Source organism: Diorhabda sublineata, chromosome 6 (assembly GCF_026230105.1).
Source record: "Diorhabda sublineata isolate icDioSubl1.1 chromosome 6, icDioSubl1.1, whole genome shotgun sequence".
Lineage (NCBI taxonomy): Eukaryota > Metazoa > Arthropoda > Insecta > Coleoptera > Chrysomelidae > Diorhabda > Diorhabda sublineata.
Genome location: NC_079479.1, coordinates 9,920,562 through 9,946,530, shown reverse-complemented (window position 1 = coordinate 9,946,530; position 25,969 = coordinate 9,920,562). Strand labels below are relative to the sequence as shown.

Genomic DNA, 25,969 nt, shown 5'->3' with positions numbered 1-25,969 from the left:
TTAGTTCTTTCATAAAACAACTATGAGACAGCCCTCGTAAATTATTCACTAGATTATAATTTCTCATTTCTAATTAAAAAGAAGATATAATTGAATGTTTTGGTCCTTGTAAGATGTTTATTCCTATAAAAAAAAAGATACTAAAGCGTGTTGAAGCTTGCGAACCTTTTCAATAAGTTCAATACAAGCAGCCAAATCCATTCCGAAATCGATGAATTGCCAAGTGATACCTTCCCTGGTATATTCTTCTTGTTCCAAGACAAACATGTGATGATTGAAGAATTGTTGTAGCTTTTCGTTAGTAAAGTTAATGCAGAGCTGTTCAAAGCCGTTATACTAAAGCAGAAAGTAAATATTTGTTTGGTTAATTTAATCGAAGAGGAAAATGCAAGAAACGATGAAAAGAATTTGATTTCTCTTTGTGTTTTCGTATGTCCTCCACCATGAACAGGAATAGATAAAATATATATTACAAATTTATATATAAATAACTGTACAATGTTCCTAAATTGTAATATACATAGTGTCCAGAAACTTTATGCCAAAATATTTTGAATTTCACGATTGTATAACAAAAAAAAATTAGTTTCTATCAGTGGGTTTGAATTAGATTAGTCGTTGAGTGATTTATTTCTATTAAAAAAATTTGGAAAAAAAACTATTTAGATATTTTGATTCATTGTACAATTCTATTAATTAAAAATACGAACTTACGTCGAAAATTTCAAAACCAGCAATATCCAGTACACCAATGAAGTGTTGTCTTTTCTGTTTGGTGTCCAAAGTTTCGTTACATTTTTTGACCAAAAATTTGAACAACCTGTCAAACATGGCCTTTGACATGGCACCAACGGAGTACGATACTTGACTGACATTACGACCTTGGGTGACGAATTCATTACCGACCTTAATTCTTGGTTTGACGAAGGCCTGGTATAAGGCAGCGGCCTCAACACCCAATAGTTTACCTACACGCTCACCCTCCTGTTATAAAACAAATATAATAACAATTATAAGAAGAAGAAAAAGGTATATTATTTAGATATTTTTAACTATTTTTTTATGATTTCAATATCGTCGACACCGTTTTTTTGGTTCCGATTCAAAAAATCTAGTGTGGAACTCTAAAACTCACCTCGGTACCGTCTGGTTCAGCTTGTTCTTCACGACCTCTTTGTTTGAATTTCATACAACCCATGTGCATAACGGCAGCGGTGATTTTGTAGACGTTGGATTTTTCTTCTTGAGAGAAACCAAGAATGTCGAAAGCTTCCTACAGATTTAAATACTCGATAATACCTTGTTTTATAAGAAATAGATAAAGCAGTTAATGACACCAATATCAAATACTACTTACCATAATAAGTTAGTTACAAAAATAAATAAATAAGTAAGAAGAAGCCAGATGGGTATATATGAGAAACAAATATAAACATTTTTTTTTGGACATTTCCTAAAAAGAAAACATCTATCGAAACGATTCACTGGGTCATTCCGACAATCACATGACCACTTGGGGATGTTCAATTTTACTTACGTCCGTTAAAGAAAATTCTTCGGCATCATCCACATTTGGAATTGTTGTTTTTCCTTGTGCGACGTTGTTATAATCATGAATATCATTAGATAGTAGACAGGCCTCTACATAAGGAAAAGAAATGAATTTTATCCGTATTTTCATATCTTTATAGACGTTTCTTGATACCAAATAGTCCCATAAGTACCCGACCTTACTTAAGAAACACAAAATTCTTTGAAAAAATATATTTATCATGATTAGAAATATCCATTCTTTGGTATGAGGTAGCGATTCATTGATTTTGACCAGAGCAATGAGCTGATGCATTCTCTTGATGGAATAAGACTTTAATCTTTGCATGTTAGGTAATGTCTGTCTTCTTTGTAGTCGCCTTGAACTTTGTCAGTCCCTGTTTATTATCTTTTACCCATAATCATGAAATGGTCAATAGTTTACTGTTGTGGAAGTTTCAAATAAACTATTTCCATTTCACTGTTTCTACATTAAAGTTTACAAAAGTGACATCCACATTGAATACAGTTCTTTCAAGTTAAAATTCAACGTACAACATTTTTTTAAAGACCTACTATCAGAAATTGTAGTGGAAATAGAACAGAAAAGGTGGAACGAATCGATTGTTTGGAAGTCACTATCACAAATGAAGAAGACGAAGAAAAAACAATAAAAAGAGTCAGTGAAACAGCTGGATGGTATCAAAAATGTTAAACTCAAAATTTGTATAGCGAAAAGCTAAAATTAGATGGTCAGTCACATCTGAAACCTTGACAATGAACAAAAAAGGTGAAATTAAAGAAGATGGAGTGTACAAAAGAAGGAACCAGAGATCTAGTAGAAACGTATAAGCATCAATATAATTAAAGCACGTAGAAGAGAATAAAAACAAGAGAAAGATCGTTGGAAGAAGTGAGAAGGGATTTGGAAACAGTTTTAGTGAGGAAATATTGAATACAGTTCTTCCATGTTAAAATTCGACGTACAACATTTTTTTAAAGACCTACTATCAAAAATTGTAGTGGAAATAGAACAGAAAAGGTGGAAAGAATCGATTGTTTGGAAGTCACTATCACCAATGAAGGAGACGAAGAAAAACAATAAAAAGAGGCACAGCTGGATCAATATAATTAAAACACATAGAAGAGAATAAAACCAAGAGAAAGATCGTTGGAAGAAGTGAAAAGGGATTTGGAACAAGTGGTAGTGAGGAAATGGCAAAAAAATAGAAAAAAATGGAAAGAAAGCGTAAAAAATCAAAGCCGAGGTCAAGATAGACCTGAAGGGCTCATATATATACGCTGTCCTCTTGTTAAATGATCATCCAATTAGCCCAAAATGGCCCTTATTCATGTCATGAATTCTGCGTTTTCGAATACAAGATTAATACTTATGGGATCACTTAGATATTCAAAGAAACTTTTTACCTTGTGCTTTTATCTGCTTCATTCAATTACCTACTTCAAAATAATCTTATAAGAACTAGAATTAAGCTCTCAATACCTTTTATGGAAGATGTCCAATATATAAATATGCAAAATATATACAGCGGTTATGTATTGTGAATGATGTATCTTTGTAGACCTTCATTATTAAACAACCATTTCTTTATATATAATATAAGAGTTATTTTAATAATAAAAGGTCACAAGAGTATTTAGTTTGCAATATCAGGGAGCGAGCCATGCCCAGACATAATATGCCAATGTGTACCCAAATAAAAAAATTTTGTAGCACATTGCGCGCTCCCCGAAATCAGGGATCAAATTCAATCTGCTTACGTCCGTTACCAGCGCATCCTCACTGTCGTTGACACCAGTAATCCTGGTTTTTCCTTGATTTATATAAGGATAATCCGATATTCTATTGGTCAACATACATATTTCTATAATTAAATAAAATAATCATTGTTGATGTGGTCTAGGCATCGCTCTTACCTGACGAAATTTGTGAGTTCAAACAAAAAAGGAAAGTTAAAACATCTAAATAAATAGAGTAAAAAGGATCGGAACCTTTCATTCGTTTCGTAGAACGAAGGATCCGAAGTCTAGGTCGATTACACAAACGATTAGATTAAAACAAATAGTTGGAGTGTCCTGTTAGAAGGCACTTACATCAGTAATTCTCATTTCTTCGCCATCATCTACATTAGGAATTGTAGTTTTTCCTTGTGCGACGAAGTTGTATTCGTTTATGTTATTTGATAATAAACATTGTTCTAAGGGATTAAAAAAGGGAAAAGTATAAGTCTTGTCTCATAGTGACTTATTATTTCAAGATCGCTATCAATATCAAAGGAGAAGATTATTTGCCCACGAAGATTGGATAATGGAATATTTTATAAAACATTACCTCGTTTATTTACAAATTTTTTTGGGAATAAATTTATTTCAACATCAATTTTTATAAATTCTGTCATAACTATATAGAATGAGTACCATTTAACGCCCGCTAAGGTTATACCATTCCGGTTAAGGCCCGTGGTCATTCAGATCGAATATTCGTCGTCATAAATGACATAACTGCTTGTAACCTCTTATTGTTTATTTATATTGAGGGCGAAGAGAAGGAAAAGTATCTAATTTGGGAGGAAAGTTGAAAAAGTATCCAGCAGTGTCATATAACAGTTTACAGACTTCTCAGAATGGCGCTGGTGTAGGGTTTACTGTGAATGTGTTTTCTCAACAACTTACATTGAAGACATCGACGACACTTTTTATATACACATATTGTTTCAACCCTCCAAACTTTGAGTGAGATATTATGAAAAGATAGTAACAATTTGTCAATATCTAAGCAACAAGTTACGTCATTACGATGAAAGTCAGTTTTATTAAAAACGAAAAGATTCTTCGTTAAATGAATGTAAATAAATAGTATTTCTTTGATTTTAATGGTTTACTTTATTTATCTGCGGGTTATGACGTCTATGATAGATCTGTCATGGATGTCACGAATCTCACTGTCACAATTGTCAATTTTGATTGATTAGAATAAGATAATTATGGAGGGTAGAGATAAGGAAGACCATATCATATGGGGGCTTAACTTAAAAACTGTCCTCTTGTAGATGGTAAATTATAATTCAAAATTTGACCAGATTGGCACTCCTTTCGGACGAGATATCATATGAACTTAATTATTTTATGTAGATTGAAGTATGCAATGCTAGAAAATATTGGTATACAAAATCTAAACTATTCACGTAGCCCAAAATAATTTTGTAAACATAACCTAGAAAAGTTACTGTGAGATAACGCTGAATGTCGATTAATTATTGTGAATTTGTAAGACTATTTGCAAGTAATTATGAAGTGTCAAATATCGATTTACACTCTTGCTATAGTAGCGCCTCCCTAACGTACAGGATTTGATGGACACTTTCTGTAGCACAGTGATGGTTCTCCTTACCTCTACCTTCCATAAAGATAATAGAGGTTAATTAATGTAGGTCAAGAAATATAACTTATTCAAGAAAGAGCTGAAGAAATAAATATTAAATGTCGTTTCATTGTTTTTTAGGTGAGATTTAGTTATGTAATATAAAATAGTTTATTAATATCACTTATGTAGTGCATATGTCGTAAAATTTGCCAGATTTCAACTGCACATCAGAAGGAAACAGTTTCTTTGGAGAAAATGATGGAAAAAATTATAGCGAATACACAAGAAGGTAGACAACAAAACTTAAAACATATTGCAGATAAATTTGTACTAGAAAAATTTATAAGTAAGAGTATGAATGCAAATCAGTGGATTGATTTTTTTGAAAAGGAATGTGTACGTTTTGAGGTGACAGCAGATGAAAAGAAAATTGAAATTTTGCGTTTTTTCATGGACAAATGTTGTGTGGATTGATACAGTTCTATATTTAGCCCTGTGCATAAGAAATATTCATTCTAAACTGTATGTTTCAAAGGACATCATTTTGAGCCAACAGCGCTCAAGATGTGCGCGCCATCTACAGCATCCGTGACCATTCAAGTTTTAGTGGAACGAAGATTTCAGAGGTAATGGATGACATTACTTTGAACATTAATTAGAACGTATCCGTTAATTAGATGTTGCCAAAACGACTTTTTCATTAAATATCTGATAAATAAAAAGATATACTATATTTTCCAAATATATTCCGAGATTAAAGTAGTTTTCTATATAACCAACAACGTTTCTTAACTGATATTGAGGTTTTTCAACTGTAGTATTCGTTGAAAAAAATTTACATACTTTTTTATTTCAATTTCGTCCATGTTTCCAATCTTATTGTGCTTATAAATCATTCTCCTTTGAATAACTACTTAAAACTACATTTAGGATCAACGCATGGATGTCTGAAGGGAATTTAAAAATTACTTAATATTCATTTTATCGAACTTTCGGCTTTCAATTCTCAGTTAAAACACAGATATGAAGCAAATTTTGATCTACATGCGTATATAAACGAAATTTTTTCCAATTTTTCCTATTTTGATATTCAATTTTGAATTAAATCAAGTATAAGATTATTTGAAAGTTTTTTTTTTGTATTAGGTTGTGAATTAGCAATATTTGATCATCCCCAACGCAAAATAAGTTTTTGGATAATAGACTTTACTGCAAAATTGTGGATAATGGATGATACATAATCTTCATTTAATTGGAAATTATTAGAATTATTATTTTCATAAAGTAAATGTTTAATATCAGATTTTAGAAAATTGTATTCCATTTTCTGCATTGTTTTCTTTCGATAAGTTAAATAAATAAAATCACCGCCAAGTAAAACTAATATTAAACATATATATCGAATATCAAATGTGTGAGGCTTAATATTATGCAAAAAATATCATTTCAACGTAGAAATTATTTGATTAATTGTTGTGTTTAATCAAGATAGAATATCTGGAACAAAAATCACATTCGTTTTAAGTAAGTGTTTCCAAATTTGAAATCGATTTGAGTTATTTAAGTACCTTAAAATTCAGATCCAAGTTTGTGGATTTACAAACAACGAGGCAAAGTGAAAGTTGAAAATTTTTGGAATCGCTGGTGATATTCATATTAAACACACTGTTCACCCTACAACAACAACACCAAAACTCACTCAACGCTCGTTTCGATACTTTCAAAGATATAAATCAAAGTTTCAGTCTCTGAAGTTTCTGAAGATGATTTCTTGGTTATCGAAACGCGTGCCAGTGTAGTTGTAGTGTGAACAGTATGTTCACATGAAAGTAAAGTATTTTAAAGGAATCGAAAAATGCAAATAGAAAATTAATTGGGAGTAATTATGGTAATATTTTTTTTTAGTTAATTTGAATGCATATGGTACATTTTTTGATAATTTTTGATAATTATTTCGATACACATTTCTGAACGCAATAAAGCCTCTACATTATCAATTAATTTTGATGATTTGATGTTTATCTTTAAATGAAATTTAGCAAAAAAAGTTGTATATAAATCGAATAAGAAAAGCAAAGCTACAGAATTCATATTGACTTTTGATATTGTATATTATGTTTTCCATTGTAAGCATTTTTATATTTTAATTCGAATTTCGCGTTCTAGAAACGGAATCTTGAGAGGTTATGTTAGTAACACTGATCGAGACTTTGGTCAGACATATGTAAACACAATAAAAATAAAGATCATTTTGAAAAAGTTTTTTTTTGAATTTACTCTGGCTATCCACGAAAGAAGTTTACACCTTAAAATAAAACATCTCGTTATATTAAAATAATTATTCATTGACAATTATTACTTCTCAAGCAACAATAACTATCAATTAAAAAAGAAAAACTTTTGCATGTAGATCAAAGTCACTATTTTCAATAATTTTCTATATCACTAACACAAAATACCGAGATTTGGCAATTTTATTTTATAATAGATCGAGTGAATAATAAATTTCGTTTATCTCTGAAATGAAAACCATTATCTTGTATAATAAATAATTTATATGCGAATTCCATGTAACGAAAATATGAAGTTCATACTAAAATATCCATATTAATTAATTTTTAAATTCGTTGCATTGATTTAGTTCGTAGGTCCCAAAGAAATAACTACAGAAATTTAAAACCAAGCATATTTGTTTATAGAAAGTGGATTCCCAAGACACTTTTGTTCAGTGGGTGTCTAAGTTTACCGTAAAAAACATAGAGTGCATGTTCACAATCAAAGTTTTGAATAAATCTTACAAATTAATATTGTAATTGATGTTCAAAACTTCAATTTATACTTGTATACACCCGCTTTGTTTTTTTTTTTTCACCCACTTACGTCTGTCAACTGAAATTCTTCACCATCATCCATATTTGGTACAGTAATTTTTCCTTGGGATACGTAGTGATACTGGTAGATGTCATTAGACAATAAACAAGAATCTGTATACGAAAAGAACAAAGGGATTTTACATATAAACTAACAAACGAGTTTAGTGTGGATGGTTTCATTAGACAATACACTTGGGAATATTAAAAAGACAAACAGTTGTGTAGATGTACATAGTATGTTGTACATATGGTTTGTGTTACTAATTTTTTCTGAAAATAAACTTTATTATCTCAAAGTAAACACACATTATACTTTTTTCTTCCTAAAATGCTGAATATTTCAATCAAGAAAATTATAAAAATGGACACAGCTACAAGAAAAGAAGGAATAAATCTCAAACTTCACGGGTGGCTCGGCAACTAAACTGGAACAAAATGTAAGGGAAATGAACATCCAGAAAACTGAATTTTATAGTTCAAGCGGAAATTTAGGCAATACAGAAGGTTACTATACTGTTAAAGGAAAGTGAGGAATCAAGAAAAAACTCAATAATCCACACAGATATCCAGGAAGCATCAAAAGGTGATAATGAGCTGTCAGAGAGGCACTCTTCTGGATTCTTGACACCAAAGTAAGCCTCTACTAGGTACCTGGAAGCTATGAAGTGGATAGGAACTCCAAATCAGATAGTTTTGATGAATTTGCTGAAGTAATTGTTGATATATGATATTTATCACTAAAATTGGGTATCGTTGAAGATAAGTGATTGCACAAGATGCAGAGAGATTTGGCGAAGCATCAATGAAGAGGAAACAAAGAAGATAATAAGAAACGCTTAATTCAGAAGACCACTAGATCACTGGACATTATACTGTTGGCACAAACTTCAGGGATGGATAGAACTATTGCAAACAGTGAAGAAGTAGAGGAGACGATCGAGCAACGTTTTTGCATTGCCCTGCTTTGACGAAAAAACAACGTCAAATGCTGAGGGACGACTGAGTAAATTATTTCAAAGACGAAGTTGATTTTGGGTTGGAAATGCTTAAAAATGAGCTATATAACAAAAAAAATTAGCTCAATTAATCTATCCCCCTATGTCTAATTGCAATATTTTGAAAAAATGTAATATACCTGTTGAACTTGACAAAATACATTAAGATAGATATGACAACTTTTAAATTTGAGTTTATTAAGTTGTATATATGTGTAAGTAAGTATTAAGTCAATCTCGCTAATAATGTATATCTTAACCGAAATCAGGTAACAAAAAATTGAACTAAACTAAAGTTTAAATGATTTATCCCAATCAGTGCGCACGAAAACAGCATTAAACGAAAAAATCTTTGATTATCATGCTAGAAGTGAATTCACAGTTAAGTATATATCAAAAACCCTGATATTTGTAATAAGACAAAATGTAAGTCTGCAACTGAATAATTATGTTCGTCAAGGAGTATTTATGTTAATTCGAAATTTTGAAACCTTTTGAAGGTTTTCTGGGGCATTATATGAAGAAGATCTTTCACTACAATAATTTCACTCACAGTAGAGGGAGTATTACATGGAAAATAATCAGCATTTTTCAAATAATTTCAAAAAAAATCACGGTGATTCATTGGAAATAACTTGTATACTAGAAAATAATATTAAAAACATGTTATCGACGAAGAGGATAATCGTTTTTTACCATAAATCAAGAGCTATATTCAAGGTTTATTAAGTTATACCTTCCATTAGTAAATGTGAAAGAATTAGGACTCGATAAAAAAACTCAAATCATCATCAACCACGATCAAAATTGATATAGATACGCGATTAAATGATAATTTTTTAATGATAATACGAATAATTTGACTAATTTAACATTTAAGAATATGAATTTGAAAAATTAAGCAACAATTCGTTAAGTTTTATATAAGGAATAAATCGTAAAATTATAATAAAAATATTTTAATTGGAAATAAATAATTTTATGCTTATAAAGAATTTACCTTTGACGCCTTTAACGGATCCAGACATAATTTGGTAGAAAATGTGGTAGGATCTCTCCAAAGGCTGTTGAGAGATTACACGAGCTTTTTCCAACAGATCTGGAAACGATTCAACGTAAAATAAAATCGAATTTAAATTTTGTAAAACTTACAAGTTTCAATATCAGCACCGGCAAGTTTACCAGTTGGACCGAAGTGAATACGGATAAATTTACCCTAAGAAATTAAGAAAAGATGTAGAAGGATGAAACGTCGATAAAATTGTAGAAACTTACGAAACGAGAAGAGTTATCGTTACGCACTGTTTTGGCGTTACCGAATGCTTCAAGAACAGGGTTAGTTTGTACGACTTGATCTTCCAAGCTTCCCTTACTGCTGTCAGTTTCTTTTTTGGTTGACGCACCAACGGTAGCGAAGTACGCAATTACCTTCTTCGTGTTTTCAGTCTTACCGGCACCAGATTCACCACTATGGGAAAGAACAATAATTTCAAATTTTTTTTCTTATAATAATCGATTTATGATACACGAAATCACATTAGAAAAAACTGCGAGAATTAACTGAACTTAATTTAAAATTTTTGCAAAAAAATTTGATACTTGAAGTGATAAAAACTTGAACTAACTTTTTTTTAATAGGAAAACGTTTTCCAGGTTCAGTCTTACGATTAATGTCATACTAATTTTATTATTATGGTTTTAAAAGACAGAGAATCAATATTTCGAAAGACCTCTAATTGCTAGAAGCAAGTAAGCATAACTGTCACAAAATTTACTAAAATAGGAAACATGGAGGATGCTTCAAACTCTTCTGAACCAACAAAAATCCACGATGAAAAATTGCAGTCATTAGAAAACAACCCTCACGCAACTACAATAGAAATTGTCAAAATATTATAGTGCAGGTGGTGTTAAACCTCCGAATTCTTTAATGCAGCTCCGATTTTACTGAAATTTTAGAATTAGCTCATCTTACCCTCCATATCTTAAGATCAACACGGTCGCAAGGTGTGCAAATTGTTTTTAAGGGGTATAAACAACCCCTTATCGAAAAATACAAATATTATTGTTTTTCCTACTTTTATTCAATTGAAATGTTTTTCGTTTATGCAGCATAAATATTTTAACATATTGTATAGTAGAAAATTTATATATTTTGAAATGTCAACCCTTGAAAATCTTTAAAAACTACCCTTCTGATGAAACTAATGTAGTAAAAAATTTTTTAACGATTTAAAATACATATTGCAATTTCATTTTTACTGTGAAAAATTCATAGCATTTTATTAAAATTTAATTGGTTTTTGATTTTTATTATTCAACCCTTAAAAACCACCCCTTTGAAATAAAGATAAATCTAATGACTGCTAACTTTTAGATTTTACATTCTTTTTGGTATTAAAGTTTCTTGTCTCTACTTGATGTAATTTTCATTTGTTTATACCCTGTCTACCCTCAAGAACCACCCCTTTGTTAAATTTTGAATTCATATTCAAGTAAATTTTCCAAACACGAATTTCCAAAAAAATGTTTCATCACCATATTATACTCTTAAAGGATTTTGAATAATCCATTTGAAGGAAGGAGGATTGAAAGATTAATGAAGTGGCCACCTAGATCACCTCATCTTATTCTCCTCGATTTAAACATGAATGACTCGTTTAAGTCAACAGACGATATAAAACTCTGTTGGTCTATGTCAGGTAGTGCACTGGACATATTTTGAACATGTCTTGTAAGTTAAAGTTATCAGTTAATTCAAAATTTGATACTAAAATTAATTTCTTTTCGATTTTTATCAATTTTTATGATTCTTAGATAGTTTTTTATAATGCAGAAGAAGACAAACATCAAAAGACGCAGAATTAAATACATTGGCGTGTTTTTTTATCAAAAATGAAGACTGTATGTTTGATGATTTTGTGAATTACTTAATATTGAATTTAGTACTTACGTAATCAACATAGATTGATTTTCGTGATCTGTAAAGTAAGAAAAAAATTATATTTTCTTGGTTGAAATAGTAAAAATATCATAAAAAGCCAACGTTAAGCTTGAGAAACATTTAAAGTTATTTTTTACATCGCATTCGATCAAACATGGTGGGTCTTGATCTGATGAACAGCGTGATCAATGTACATGACCTAAATCACTATAAATGTCTTGATCGCTTTGATATAAGACTTTATAATATTCTCTTTGTATTCGATGTGTCTGATCTGAAGTTCGTGCTGCTTTTGCCGCTTGGTTTCTTCGATATCACCGTATCCTGATATTTCTATGTCTAGATATTTAAATTTCATCTCTTGTTGTATAATTTCATCATCAACAACTAGTTTGCACTTCGGTTTTGCTGCAGATATCTTCATTTTCAAACTCTTTGCCATTGTGTTGAATTTGAATAGTAATCTTCGTAGGTCATCTTCAACAATACGGGGCTAAGAAAATCTCCTTGTCGATTACCATTGTTTTCAAGAATTTCTTCGGTAGTTATACAATTGATTTTGGCCCGTATCTTGTTTCTATGGTAAATGCTTTCGATGGTTTTTATAATGTTGTATGGGATTTGCCTGTTGTATAGAAGGTGTACCAGTTGTATTCGGTCAAACGCCTTTTACAGGTTTATAAAACACATGAACGCCTGTTTGTTATATTCGAAGGATTTTTCAGTTATTTGTCGCAGGAAAAACATCGCATCTGTACAAGATCTGAATCCTTGTTATTCATCGCTCAATGTGGTGAGTTCATTTATTCAGTCGTGCTCAAAAATTTGATATTTCCTTTCACGCTAAAACTCGTCTGTTGAAGCGGCAACTTTTAATCTGCATTGCATTATTTTAGCATTAAATCTCAAAAAATTTGAACTTATTTAGGTGTAGCTTATTAATTTCTACGTCCCGTTTAATAATACTCAAATCAGATGAATTGAGAAATTTCTCTCTCCATTATTATCTATTTTTATATCACGTTTGTATTGAAAATTGAATGTTAGGTTAGAATACAATGAGCTGTTTGATTGTCTCAATTCTATTTGACCCACCATATTAAAGGGAGAATTAAATTAGATCAGTTGCAGAAGGAAAATCATTATTAGCTCGAAATTCGGAATGGTTTAACATTCTGTTCATTGAAAAAGCATACAGTGACATTTTGCCTGCGTAAGCTGGTATTCCTATCTAATGTCACTGTCATTGTCAATAAAACGGTACTCAATGCCTCCAGTTAACTGGAATTTATTACCAAATTTGAAGATGGCTGATCTATCAGAAAATGGCAATTCATCTAGGTCTCAATGCGAGTATCGCAGTCAGAGTGAAAAAGCGATGGGAACGACACTTTGCACCGAAAGATTGAGTCTGGAGGAAGGAAAATTTTAAATAACTCACAAGATATTGTAATTGTTTATTTTTAAAGAGATCATCCCTTGGAATCGGGTGCTAGTGCTGCATAAGCAACAAACTTTCCAGGGTCCCGCTCTACGTAGACGAATTAAAGCTTCGGATTTAATAAACTGAGAAAGTGCTAAGAAATCATTTGTTTTAAATGAGTGCAAGCAATCCAGAGTTTTGTTTACACTTAATTATGTTTATCGTGATCTGTTCTTTTAGAAACGGATTGTCTTTACAGATTAAGAACAATCCAGTCGTGCAATGAAGGACGTATCCGCGTTTACAGACCTCCAAATTCCAGATTTTAAAAGCAATATTTGTAATAAATCAAAATTTCAGAAAATTTTTGGGCTTTTACAATTTTATTTACCAAAATGATAATTATCCCGTTCACACTGTTCTTAGAATTCAACAATGGTTTCGACAAAACAATATTGAAATTTTACCGTTGCCGGCGAATTGTCCTGATATAAATCCCATTGAAAATCCATGAAGGTGGTTGGTAAAAAAAATTTACAAAAGGAATTTTCGTTTCAGAAATGAAAAAGAGATATGGGAAGCCTTTGAAACAGCATGGGAAGACCTTAATTTGAATGGAAATATGTGTCGGAGCTTAATTCGCGCCCAGAAGATTGAAAAGAATGTAGCTCTGATTAGTTACTAACTAATTTTTCCTTCTATTCAATTATTTATTATCAAATATTTTTGCGCTTTTGTTTGGTAGTCTTCAGAAGAAAAAAGAAACTCCCCTGAAGATCTCAAGCATACCTTGGACTTAAAGGATCAATAATTATGGTTTTATGAAAATTTTTTCGTAAATACCAACTTACTATTGATAAAAATGACAATGACTGAAAAGTTGTGCAAATCTGTTTTTTAATTTGTACGCTATTTCAATGACATTTCCTTCAGGTCTTCAATGTTTAAATATTCTTATAAACAACTTACTGGTCAACATGTTGACGTAGGCACCGTCGGAAATGGCGAAAATATGTGGTGGTACTTCATTACGCCTCTTACCACGGTACAACTTGGCACAACGGTTGGTATATACGGGAAAACGTTTGTAAGGGTTAATAGCAACACAGAACAAACCTGAGTAAGTCTGAAAAGTATATATTTAATATAAATAATATATTGTACTAACTTCTTTAAATAATTTCAAAAATGAATACTAATACATATTTATATATATGAATAAGTTTTTACTTATTGGGAACGTGGCAATTAAACACCAAAGTGGACTAACTTTAATATATTGACGGAGCTTTCGAATAGTTATGTAGTCATCGTCTGGGGGAAATAATTAATAATTAAGATTTTCGGTGGTTTTGAATCGTATTGATTCTTGTAAAAATTTTAAATTCATACGTTTCAAAATTCAATATTCAAATTGTAAGTTTTTATGGCAAATATATAAAAAAATATATTTTTAATATAATCAATTTTTAAATATTGAATTTTGAAACCAATGAATTTAAAATTAATACAATTACAAATCCACCGAAAATCTTGATTAATCATTTCCTAGACGATGAATACTTAAGTATTCGAAAGCTCGGTAAATATATTAAAGTTAGTCCACTTTGGTGTTTCATTGCTACGTTCCCAATAAGAAAATGAATATATATATATATATATATATATACATATATATATATATATATATATATATATATATATATCAATTAATATTGATAAAGTATTTATTCATTTTCAAAATATATAAACAAAAAATCACACTGAATGAAAATACAGTTTAATTGGTGACTAAACTGTACGTCGGATGTTTACGATCTTTTTTCATACAGTTCAGTACAGTTGTATAGATCTTCCAATATCAATTGCAGGAAGAATCAATATTTCATAAATACGTACTCTAACAAATCGTCAGTCCACGCGGACTCGTCATCACCACTATTTACCAATGAAAACATCGAAAGGTAAACAGAAATTCTTTTCTATTTGTCGAAGCTGTCGGAAGGCGTATGTACAAAATGTCTTCTAGATATTGTAGCCAAAAAGTCCGCGATAAGCAGTGGTATTGTGAAATTAATTAAATTTATAAATTTCTTCAAATTAATAGAAATATGGTGTTTTTGCTTTGAAATTTTGTTTTCCAGAAAAAAAAGGGGTCAGTTCAAATCTGGTATCCTGTTTAAATCAAACTACCTTACAGGCAGGTACATTTTACTCGTCTATTTATATTTATAAGAATAATAAATTTATAAAATGAGGTATTTACGCCTATGGTAGATCAAACAAAATTGTCGGGTTTTTATATTCTGCAATTGATATTTGAGGAACTATAATAACGATTTTTGCTGGAAACACATATTTTCAGATAAATTGTTATTTACTTAATCAAAAACAATGTAATCTGAAATTGCAGACGTCGATGTTCATCATCAGTTTCGTCTGAATTCGATATTGTTAAGATGAAAAGAAAAAATGAAGAAAAAAGTAGCAGTATCACATTCGGTTCTGGAATCAGTGATACGCCAATGGAAACAAAAAATTTAGTATTAAATATATATATATATATATATATATATATATATATATATATATATATATATATATATATATATATATCAGTAGATCTACTAATATATATTTCTTATATACAGTTCATTTAGTACTAAATCTAACCAATTTTTTACATTTTTTAAAAGTTATTGTGAGGAAAATTTTCGTTTTAGTACCCTAAATGAATTGTATAAATGAAAAAAGAAATATGTACTCTGTTAACCATTATAAATTACGTCTTGTTATTATTGTCTAATGAGAAAAAAATTTAATAGAAGTTGTTTGATCCTAGATATGTTTGGACAGTTAAATATCAGAAAAATCACCTCTTGTGGCTGTCGGTGAAAGAATCGATTCGGTGGTCATAGACGATAACGTTTACGTGACAGCACCGATAACTGGAAAAGAGATCAGGAGACAGGAAATTCTGGTACTAGACAGAATCTGATCAACAGGAAAGGAAACGAGAGAAACGTATACATAAGAAATAACAACCTGATGATGAAGAAATATGTTAATGACAAAAACAAAGAACAAGAAGAAAAGGATTGCAATCAAACGAAAACATGGAACGTTGACGATAAATCCCCTAAAACTTGCGAAGACTTTGAACAATTCTGATCAGCAGGAAAGGAAACGAGAAAAACGTATACATGAGAAATAACAACCTGATGATGAAGAAATATGTTAATGACAAAAACAAAGAACAAGAAGAAAAGGATTGCAATCAAACGAAAACATGGAACGTTGACGATAAATCCCCTAAAACTTGCGAAGACTTTGAACAATTCTGATCAGCAGGAAAGGAAACGAGAAAAACGTATACATGAGAAATAACAACCTGATGATGAAGAAATATGTTAATGACAAAAACAAAGAACAAGAAGAAAAGGATTGCAATCAAACGAAAACATGGAACGTTGACGATAAATCTCCCAAAACTTGCGGAGACTTGGACCAATTCCGGAAATTTTTTAAGACAAAAATGAGAATTCAAAAATAGAAAATATAACAAGGAATTGGGTATGTACGGTTTATAAGAATGAAAACATATACGAGAAAATATTGGTGGCTAAAAAGAAGAGACTCAAAAATAAATGACTAAATAAAGGAAATATGAATAAAGAAGCGTGAAAAATATACAAAGATGAATAAGAAAGAGCAAGAGATAGTTGAATTTAATAGATAAAACAAGGTCTAGAACTATTTTTAAATTCATTATTTTGAGTTCATTAGCGTGCAAGATTCGTAGCAATAATACACTTTGGAAAACTAAAAAAACAACAACAAAAATATCAATAGACGGAGAGCGATACCAAGAAACGAATAGATTAACTAAATGAAGAAGATGGTGGCGAAATACTAGTAAACTTACATAATAATACTTAATACCTGAGAAATTGAAAGAAATATTTTTTTATTAGCAATAATAGTGATGATAATGGGAAGATAATTTATAATGAATAACTTTGTACATTCAAATGTGATGAAAACCCAAATTCTTCGGTCCTTGTCGAACTGGGAGAAGTATTTTAGACCCCAGTAGAGCGTCCAATTGTTTTTACTCTGGCGGTTTAAAGACCGTGTTTATCCAAGAGTAAAATCCAGTTGACCATGCAAGTACTTGTTCGATACAACATAATGGTCACCCATTCTAACTTACATAAATAAGTTGAGCATAATAACGTTGTTTTAAGTTATGCAATACTGAGGCATCGTTGAGATATGTCAAGTTTGACATATCCTCACATTTTTCGTATTTTGGAGGATTGACCTGGGTAACTTGATCCTTTTTGAAGCTCTTTTCCTATTTTAACATAAAAATAATATTAGATAAGGTTCGTGAATACTTACGTAAATAAGTTTGGCGTAGTAACGTTGTTTTAAATTATGTAAAACTGAAGCATCATTTAGGTACGTTAAATCGGCCATGTCTTCGACTTTTTCGTATTTTGGAGGGTTCACTTGGTGCACATTCTCCTTTTTGAATTGCTTTTCCTATTTTTGGCAAAAAAGATGTTAGATATCCATAACAATCTTCTAAATAATTATTTGAAATAGCTAGACCAATTAACTTTAAGCAAAATATGATTTGAATACAAACATTAATTACTGTTTCTTTCTACTGTAAGCTAGGGATCATATTTACAATATTATTATCTAGTTCGACATTTACTTAAACTGAGTCAATTGTTTTTGCACGGATTTATCCATATTGTCCAGTAGATTAACCACCAGATGGTTATGGTGTAGTTCCAGCTTGTTTACATAAGTCTTCTTTGACTGTAGGAACTTTTTTAGTACCCTACGTATGTATCACATCGTTAGGCACACACCAAAGAGCATTAACAATATGTCTTACTAATTTAAATTGAAACCTTCCCAATACATCTATACCTATACATGCAGTGTCCATAGCACCAAATCATCTTGATGATTACTTTATCAAATAAGAGTTTATTACTTAGACTAGTTTAGATTGCCTTACTATTAACCAACACATGTCGCGGAGTTTTAAACCGAGTTGTTTTCTTTTGGTCCATATGTGTTTTTTCCACGTAAGCCCTAGATCTCGATGTAAACCACCTGCTTATGGTTTACATAGATTATACTAATCTAATTAGTATAGATTGGATTATGTTCATGTAGTACACCAGGATGTAGCGATGGATATTCATCTTGTTAACTAACACGGAAGTACTTGTCAGTTGTACAAGACTTAAGTATCAGGTAAAGATCTTGAGGAATGTTAGCTTTTAGTTTGTAGAGTAAGCTTGCATGCTATACTTTGTCAAAAGCCTGCGACACATCGAGAGTATGGGCATTATTCTTTTTGTGATCAATTTTCTAAGTACTTTAGACTAAAATAGTTGTAGACTAATTGGTCTATGTAACGTTGGTATTACAAATAATAATATATTGGTTTTAATTATATAATTTTCGTTGATTAATTCTGATGACGAAATAGTCACTTTTTTATAAAGCACCTCACCACTCAAAAAACTATTTTTATTATTATATATTATAAATATTATTTCTTAAATTTCTTATTTTTTTAGACGTTTTGATATATTAAGGGATCTAAATGTTTGACTTTTCTTTAAGTCTTTATCAAAATATTTCGACTTTTCTTTAAGTCTTTATCAAATATTTCGACTTTTCTTTATGTCTTTATCAAAATATTTCGACTTTTCTTTAAGTCAAGTCTTTATCAAAATATTTTGATTTTTCTTCAAGTCTTTTTAAAGAAGATTTGATAGCGTTCCAGTTATTCAATTTCAAATTTAAACAACTGTTTTTATGTATTTTTCTCAAAAATTCAGTAAAATGGTAGTTACCTCTCCTCCTGGAAGACCAACGGTGACGAGATCACCTTTGGTTCCCTTAATTTCACCAAGTAGAAAACCTTCTTTTTCGTCCGGTACCCAGCAAGCTTTTTTGGCATCATAGGGCTTCGTTTGATCGATACGTTTTTGCTCAAGTGAAACGAATAAATATGGAGTTGGATCGGGATCCTCCCCCTCTTGTTTTTGTACTTTAGGCATGGTGTACGGACTTTGTAGGGGCTATCGAGACACGTGAAGCAGCCCTAGTGCCTTCCTGAAACCAAAAATTATACTACAGTGAAAAAATTTTAAATTATTGAGCTAAAGTACACAAAGCAAAATAAAAAAAAAATACGAGCATTAAAAGAAAAGTGAATTTTGTTTAATAGATAAGCTGAATAGTACGAGGTGTGATAAAAATATTAAGATATTAAGATGGCCAACACAGAACGGATGAAAGTCTTCTTCATTTGACTTTACTTTATTGTTAATAATGCACCATATTTTTTTATTCACCCTCGTATATTATTATTACTATTAATACAAATATTGAGGAACACGAAAATAATGGTTCAAAGACTTTTTATTTTCTTGATAATTATTATTAAACTTTTTTTGCAATTTGTATAACCAAAAACATATCCATTGTGTATTCAAGGACATAATAAATGCTAAAGATGGTTTACTAATTTCAAATTTGATAATTTTGATCTTTGCAACATTAGGCAACGACATACTGAAGATACAGATAGAATCGAAACCTAACCTAACCTAACCTAACGCGGTAGACTATCCAAGAACATTTGCAGTAGATTAGGAGTTTTTTTTTTGGCTCTCCCATAATCTATCCAAGGAGATCAACTCCAATTCATCATATGTAACGTATTCCATTAACAGCACAGTTATTTCGATCGCTTGATCACCAGAAAGGCAAAATGAATCTTATATGATAATCTAAAAAGCAAAAGACAGTTGCTCTTCCAATTCAATCACCATGAAGTACTGCAAAGCCGCATTTCCACCGCAAAAAGTTGTTTGGGGGAGAATAAGTCGAATATAACCCTCGTATATACATATATATATATATATATATATATATATATATATATATATATATATATATATATATATATATATATAGGTAAAAGTATGGGATGTTTGTTATAAAACCAGAATTACTTGTAAGATTTTCTTTTTCTATGTGACAATTTAATTATCGATAACGTCATTAGAAGCACAAACATTTTTTGATCACGAGATTGGTTCTAAATTTTTGGTCTTACTCCTAAAGAATCCTCAACGACCTTGGCATGTATCCAAAATTTCGTAATAATAGAATAAAGTTGGACCATTCGGAAAATGATTTATTCAATCGCGTTTTGTGTGCCAAAATATCTACTATAATACCATTACTATCATTACATGGAACTAGAATGGAAACTGGAAACGTGTGTTACTATTTTTAAATTCAAACTCAAAATTTGGAAACTATCCAAGATACATATGGATGAAATGAATTTTAGAAGAGCTGAAATTTTTCATTTTAAAAATATTGAAGTGAATCTTTTAAGGAAATGAAAGAACTTTAATCCCTTTGTCTATATGAGTTTTCACCACTCAAGACATTTTTTTTGTTCCTTGTTGCTCCTAATTATCAAATTAATTCTATGAAAAAAATATGATGATTAAAAAAAATACAAGAGCTGTTAGTCCATCTGAAAGACCCTGAAAAAAAGAGACGCCACCGAAAATTCGCTATACATCCGCCATTTTCAAATAAATCATTTAAAAACATTATTATGAGCACTCAGTGGTATGTACAATAAAATCAATTATTCTTTTCAGCCTCTACAGTGTCCTAAAACCTTAAGTTTGTGTTTTATAGGCACTAATAGTAGGAAATATCGAATTTTGAGAAAACACTGGAACAGCGTGCTTATTAATCATTATTTTAGTAAGAAAACCCGTCACTGAAACCAATGAAACCTCTATTGTATCAATTATTAAAACCAATAGGACCTTTGCTGTATCAAATACTGAAACCAATGAAACCTCTGCTCTATCAATCACTGAAACCAATGAAACCTCTACTGTATTAATCACTAAAACCAATGGGACCACTGCTCTATCAATAACTAAAACCAATGGGACCTATGCTCTATCAATTACTAAAACCAATGGGACATCTGCTCAATCAATAACTAAAACCAATGGGACCTCTGCTCAATCAATTACTCAAACCAATGGGACCTATGCTCTATCAATTACTGAAATCAATGGGACCTATGCTCTATCAATTACTGAGACCAATGGGACCTATGCTCTATCAGTTACTGATACCAATGGGACCTATGCTCTATCACTTACTGAAACCTCAGCTCTATCACTTACTGAAACCTCAGCTCTATCATTTTTAATGGTAAAAAAGTGATTCGCTGAATTTCGTGGTGGCATGGAAAATGGCGAACACTCTGGAAGACCAGTTGAAGCAAACATTGGCCGATTGGATATAGTAAGCATGAGAGATTTTTAAAGCGATAGTGACGTTTTCAACTTTGATCATGATCACTTGGGCAAGAGATCGATCATAAACATCATCGAGTGACAACCGCTAAATAGAACAAGAGGTAAAAAAATCGAAAAGCGCATAAGTCAATTTATTTGACCAAGAGAAAGTTCCTTCATAGGCCTTAATCTTCTAATTTAATTCCGAATGACTATTTCTTGTTTCTAAATACCAAGAAATAGTTTGGTTGAAAGATTTCACTATTTTGATCTCAATCATATTTAAGCAGGTTTATAATAATTAGAGAAACGTCGAATAATTTTCCATTCAAAAACTTTTGTTCTAATTGACCCACCCTCGTATAGGTATTTCAACAAATATAACAAGAATTAGGTTATGAGCTATCGATATCCGTAGCACATGTCGGAGATGTATTTCTATTTCTAAATTTAGCGAGCTTCCAAAATAGAATAAGAATGTAGAACAGTGAATGCAGAGTGTTTTGAATACGCAGCTAAATATAAATCGGAATTAAGTCTAACTATTTGGCAACACAGTCACAACAGAAATGTTACGTTACGTCCAATTGTTGTTTGAAACCACAAGAATGAAAAATTGTAAAGAAAAAACTTTTTTTTTACTTTTTCTAATTGAATTCTATTAATTTATTATAAATGCATGTTTTGTTTGCAAAAAAAACGAAATAGAAAAACTGATATGAATGACACAAAAATCAAGATGTCTACTCTGACGTAATAAATAGATTTAAGTGGGGATTTATCCTTGACAATGTTACGTAAAGTTTTCCTTTTTTGTATATTGGTATCATTTCAGCAAATATTTGTTTTTATTATGAAGTAAAATCTACTTAATATGAAAAACAATGATGAGTATGTAAATTTATATCAGAAATGATGGATAAAAACTTTAATTGGTCGTAAGGATAGGATACAAAACCCAAAGCGGCAGTTGATCGTTGACAATGTTAGATAAAATTATTGTTGACTATTATATAAAAAAAATGTTCATTCATATTCATACAAGGTTGTTAGATAAGGAAAGATTTTTATAGGTAAATCCCAACGGATCTACTAGTGAGAATATTTAAACTATCATTTCAGGTAGATGTTAAAGACAAACTTTCTATTTGTGTTAGATCTACTGATTTATGTTGACATTCTATGTCATACTAGCACTTGTTAATGTCTATTCTACAGTTTTTTTTTACACAAACCACTTTCTATAAATCCATAGTGAAAAACTAATTCACATCACCCAATTGCTAGTATGACACTAAAATGACAATCGGGCCACAAATCACTTCTTTCACAAAATAATAGCACAGAAAGATCCTTTAGAAATTGGGGCACACACAACCTGCTGGGAAACACAAAAAAAAAACCAACGCACTAGTCACTTACGTTCGAAAGGCGATCTGGACGATATTTCCTGAGTTACCACAAATATAAATGTCTGACACTGTATCCTAAAATGTAAAACCTCCGCTGATTGGTCGGGAAATTGTTCCAATCCGGACGCTCGTTACAAGCCGGGTCTGGACCCTTTTTTAGGTGCGAGTCGTATTGAAACGGGCATCGAGTAGGCTAGAAATACATTCAACAAGTCTTATTTTAGGTTATGGTTGGCTGGGGGGCAAGGAGCTGATTTCAATGTGGGAAAGTGGGGGAAAAGCAGGTACATTCACCCAGTACTTCGTATTTGATAAGCGGCTCTATGATGAATAACTTCTGTCTTATCAATAGACTAATCTTCTTGGCCATTATTAACGGGATCGTTTTTGAGATAAAAATTAGAGGTAATTTATTTTTTCTGCATATACAAGGTGTAATAATACAAACTTCATTTTCGAAAATGTAATTTTTAGTTGACAGATAACGATTTTTACGAAAATTATTTCTGCAGGTTGAGTAACTCTATTTATAATCGAGGAAGCAGAAAATACAGTAAAAGATAAAATTAATACAGAATTCTGACGTTTTTATGAACTTTTTAATAAATTTTTCCTACAACTCACTACAAATTTTGAGTTTTTTTAGTATAATAGGGGAAAAGTGTGATATAATGTTTATTTGATATTATCAACCATCTATTATATTTTGTAACAAGATGTTTTTCCGAATTATCTTTCTTTAAATTTTACCTTTTATCTGATAATATATTTTTATTCGAAAAACTCCTTCTTACATCTTCGGAGATAATTGGACCATATTTAAAGTGACTTAAATTAGAAAATTTCATACCTTCAGAAATTTCAAAGTTTCCATTAATCAATTAACGCACGCAAGTTAATTTTTTTCAAACGATTTTAATGAAAATTACGAATATCCTTGATTTTTCATTAGAAATTCAAAAAAGGCATACGCGAATAAGGACGCTGGGGGTATGGGAATATAAATTTTATGTTTTCAGACAACTACATTATAGCAACAAATAATGTTTAATTACAACAAATTTTGCGCACAACTTTATTTAATTTAGATAAAAATAAATAAATGTGATTAGTTATTAGGAAAATTATTTCTGCAGGTTGAGTAACTCTATTTATAATCGAGGAAGCAGAAAATACAGTAAAAGATAAAATTAATACAGAATTCTGAAGTTTTTATGAACTTTTTAATAAATTTTTTCCACAACTTACTACAAATTTTGAGTTTTTTTAGAATAATTGGCTAGAAGTTTGATTTAATGCTTATTTGATATCATCAACCATTTATTATATTTTCTAACAAGATGTTTTTCAGAATTATCTTTCTTAAAATTCCACCTTTTATCTGATATAATATTATAATCTATATAAGTTAATTAGAGCATATTTAAAGTGACTTAAATTTAAAAATTTTGTACCTTCAGCCATTTCAATGTTTCCATTAACCAACTAACGCAAGATATTTAATTTTTTTCAAACGATTTTAATGAATATAACGAATATCGATGATTTTTCATTAGAAACTCAAATTTGTTCAAAAAAGGCGTCCTCGAAAGAGGACGCTGGGGGTAGGGATTATAAATTTTATGTTTTTCGACAACTACATTATATGAAGCAACAAATAATATGGAATTACAACACATTTTGTGCATAACTTAATTAATATACAAAAAAATAAATAAATGTGATTAGAAATTAGAAATATCACTAAATATCACTTCCAGTGATTTAACAATGTTTGTTGGGCGTGTGAGAAAGGTTTCTTGCATCGCCAGTTGGTGTTCGAATATTATAGAAAAATAACGACTTTCATATCATTTTTTACAGTATCAATCTATACAAAATGGCTACAAGAAGTTGTAAACCAGATACTGACTCGTTTTGTTGTATTTGCGACCAATTTATAAAAGTGAGGGAAAGAAACTATGATATAAGTAAAAATATAAGCATATCAAGCTTACTTTAATCTACCAATAAACAAATAGGTTCCACATGTATCATGTATCCCTTCAAAGAAAACCTCATGAAGAATTTTCTTGTTTCTTCAGTAAGGAAGATGGCGTCTGTTTTTGACATGACGTGAAATGTCATTTGAAGAAATAGGTGTTCCATGTCATACATCTGAATGGCGTCTTTTTGTTGACAGTTCAACTAAAAGTCTGAAAACTGTTCGACTACACAATGGAAACAAATTTCCATTGATTCCATTAGTACATTCCGTACATCTCAAAGAAAATTATGACAATATGAAAAAGCTATTAACTGCAATTATATGGAATACAAGTGGGGAGTTATTGGTGATTTCAAAATGGTGTGTTTTTTGACAGGAATGCAAGGTAGTTATACTAAACACTTCTGTTATATATGCCTGTGGGATAGTGGAAATGATGCCGTTCACTATCTACAAAAGGATTGGCCTGAGCATGAAATAGGAAAATAAATGTTAAACGGGAAGCAATTGTCGATTTAAAAATTTATTAATGCCACCATTGCATATTTAATTGGGTAATTTTAAACAATTTGTAAAGGCACTTAGTCTCTAGCTCTCAAAGGCGGATATTAAAGCTGGTCCTCTGGAATTACTCAGAATGAAGAAAAAAAGCCTGAATCAGTTTTAAGACAATATTTCATGGTTTTCTTGAAAACCATAGAGCTGAAAAGTACGAAGAGCTGATAGCTGATCACCGACATGATCACGAATTTTTTTATCTTGGGATGTAAAATGTCTCTAAAAATTCATTTAGTACATTCTCATCTATATAAATTTAAAGGGATCTTACCAAGGCCAAGAGAAACTTCTACCGAATATGACAGAAAAAGTGAAAAATTTCATTTTCAAATTTCTTAACTTCATTTTAAAACAGTTGATTTTTGATATTTTTTAATAAATGATCTCTAGTGGATTTTCTGTACTTTCACAACAAATTTTGTTCTAATTCTCATTTCTAGGTATAAAAACAAAAATAAATACTGTATAACCCCTGCGATGT

General features: G+C 30.7%; 1 protein-coding gene across 35 annotated transcripts in view; it reads right to left on the bottom strand.

Annotated features, from left to right (window-relative positions):
• LOC130445675 (myosin heavy chain, muscle) overlaps positions 1-23,117 on the bottom strand; it is a 56,677-nt gene extending 33,560 nt beyond the window's left edge. For 6 of the 35 annotated variants that reach the window (XM_056781444.1, XM_056781462.1, XM_056781453.1 and 3 more), the window contains exons 1-10: positions 19,039-19,321; positions 17,364-17,507; positions 14,120-14,276; positions 11,737-11,764; positions 10,059-10,251; positions 9,936-9,999; positions 9,784-9,882; positions 3,646-3,749; positions 1,136-1,273; positions 715-984 (exon numbers count right to left, since the gene is read on the bottom strand). In XM_056781444.1, coding sequence (XP_056637422.1) covers positions 715-984; positions 1,136-1,273; positions 3,646-3,749; positions 9,784-9,882; positions 9,936-9,999; positions 10,059-10,251; positions 11,737-11,764; positions 14,120-14,276; positions 17,364-17,507; positions 19,039-19,245 — 1,404 coding nt within the window. In that variant the 5' untranslated portion in view covers positions 19,246-19,321. Of the gene's footprint in view, positions 1-165; positions 337-714; positions 985-1,135; positions 1,274-1,537; positions 1,642-3,645; positions 3,750-7,795; positions 7,900-9,783; positions 9,883-9,935; positions 10,000-10,058; positions 10,252-11,736; positions 11,765-14,119; positions 14,277-17,363; positions 17,508-17,554; positions 17,699-19,038; positions 19,323-22,953 lie in introns of those variants that run through there. The other 29 variants (XM_056781447.1, XM_056781446.1, XM_056781473.1 and 26 more) reach the window with 21 other exon arrangements.
• Positions 23,118-25,969: the final 2,852 nt, after the last annotated feature.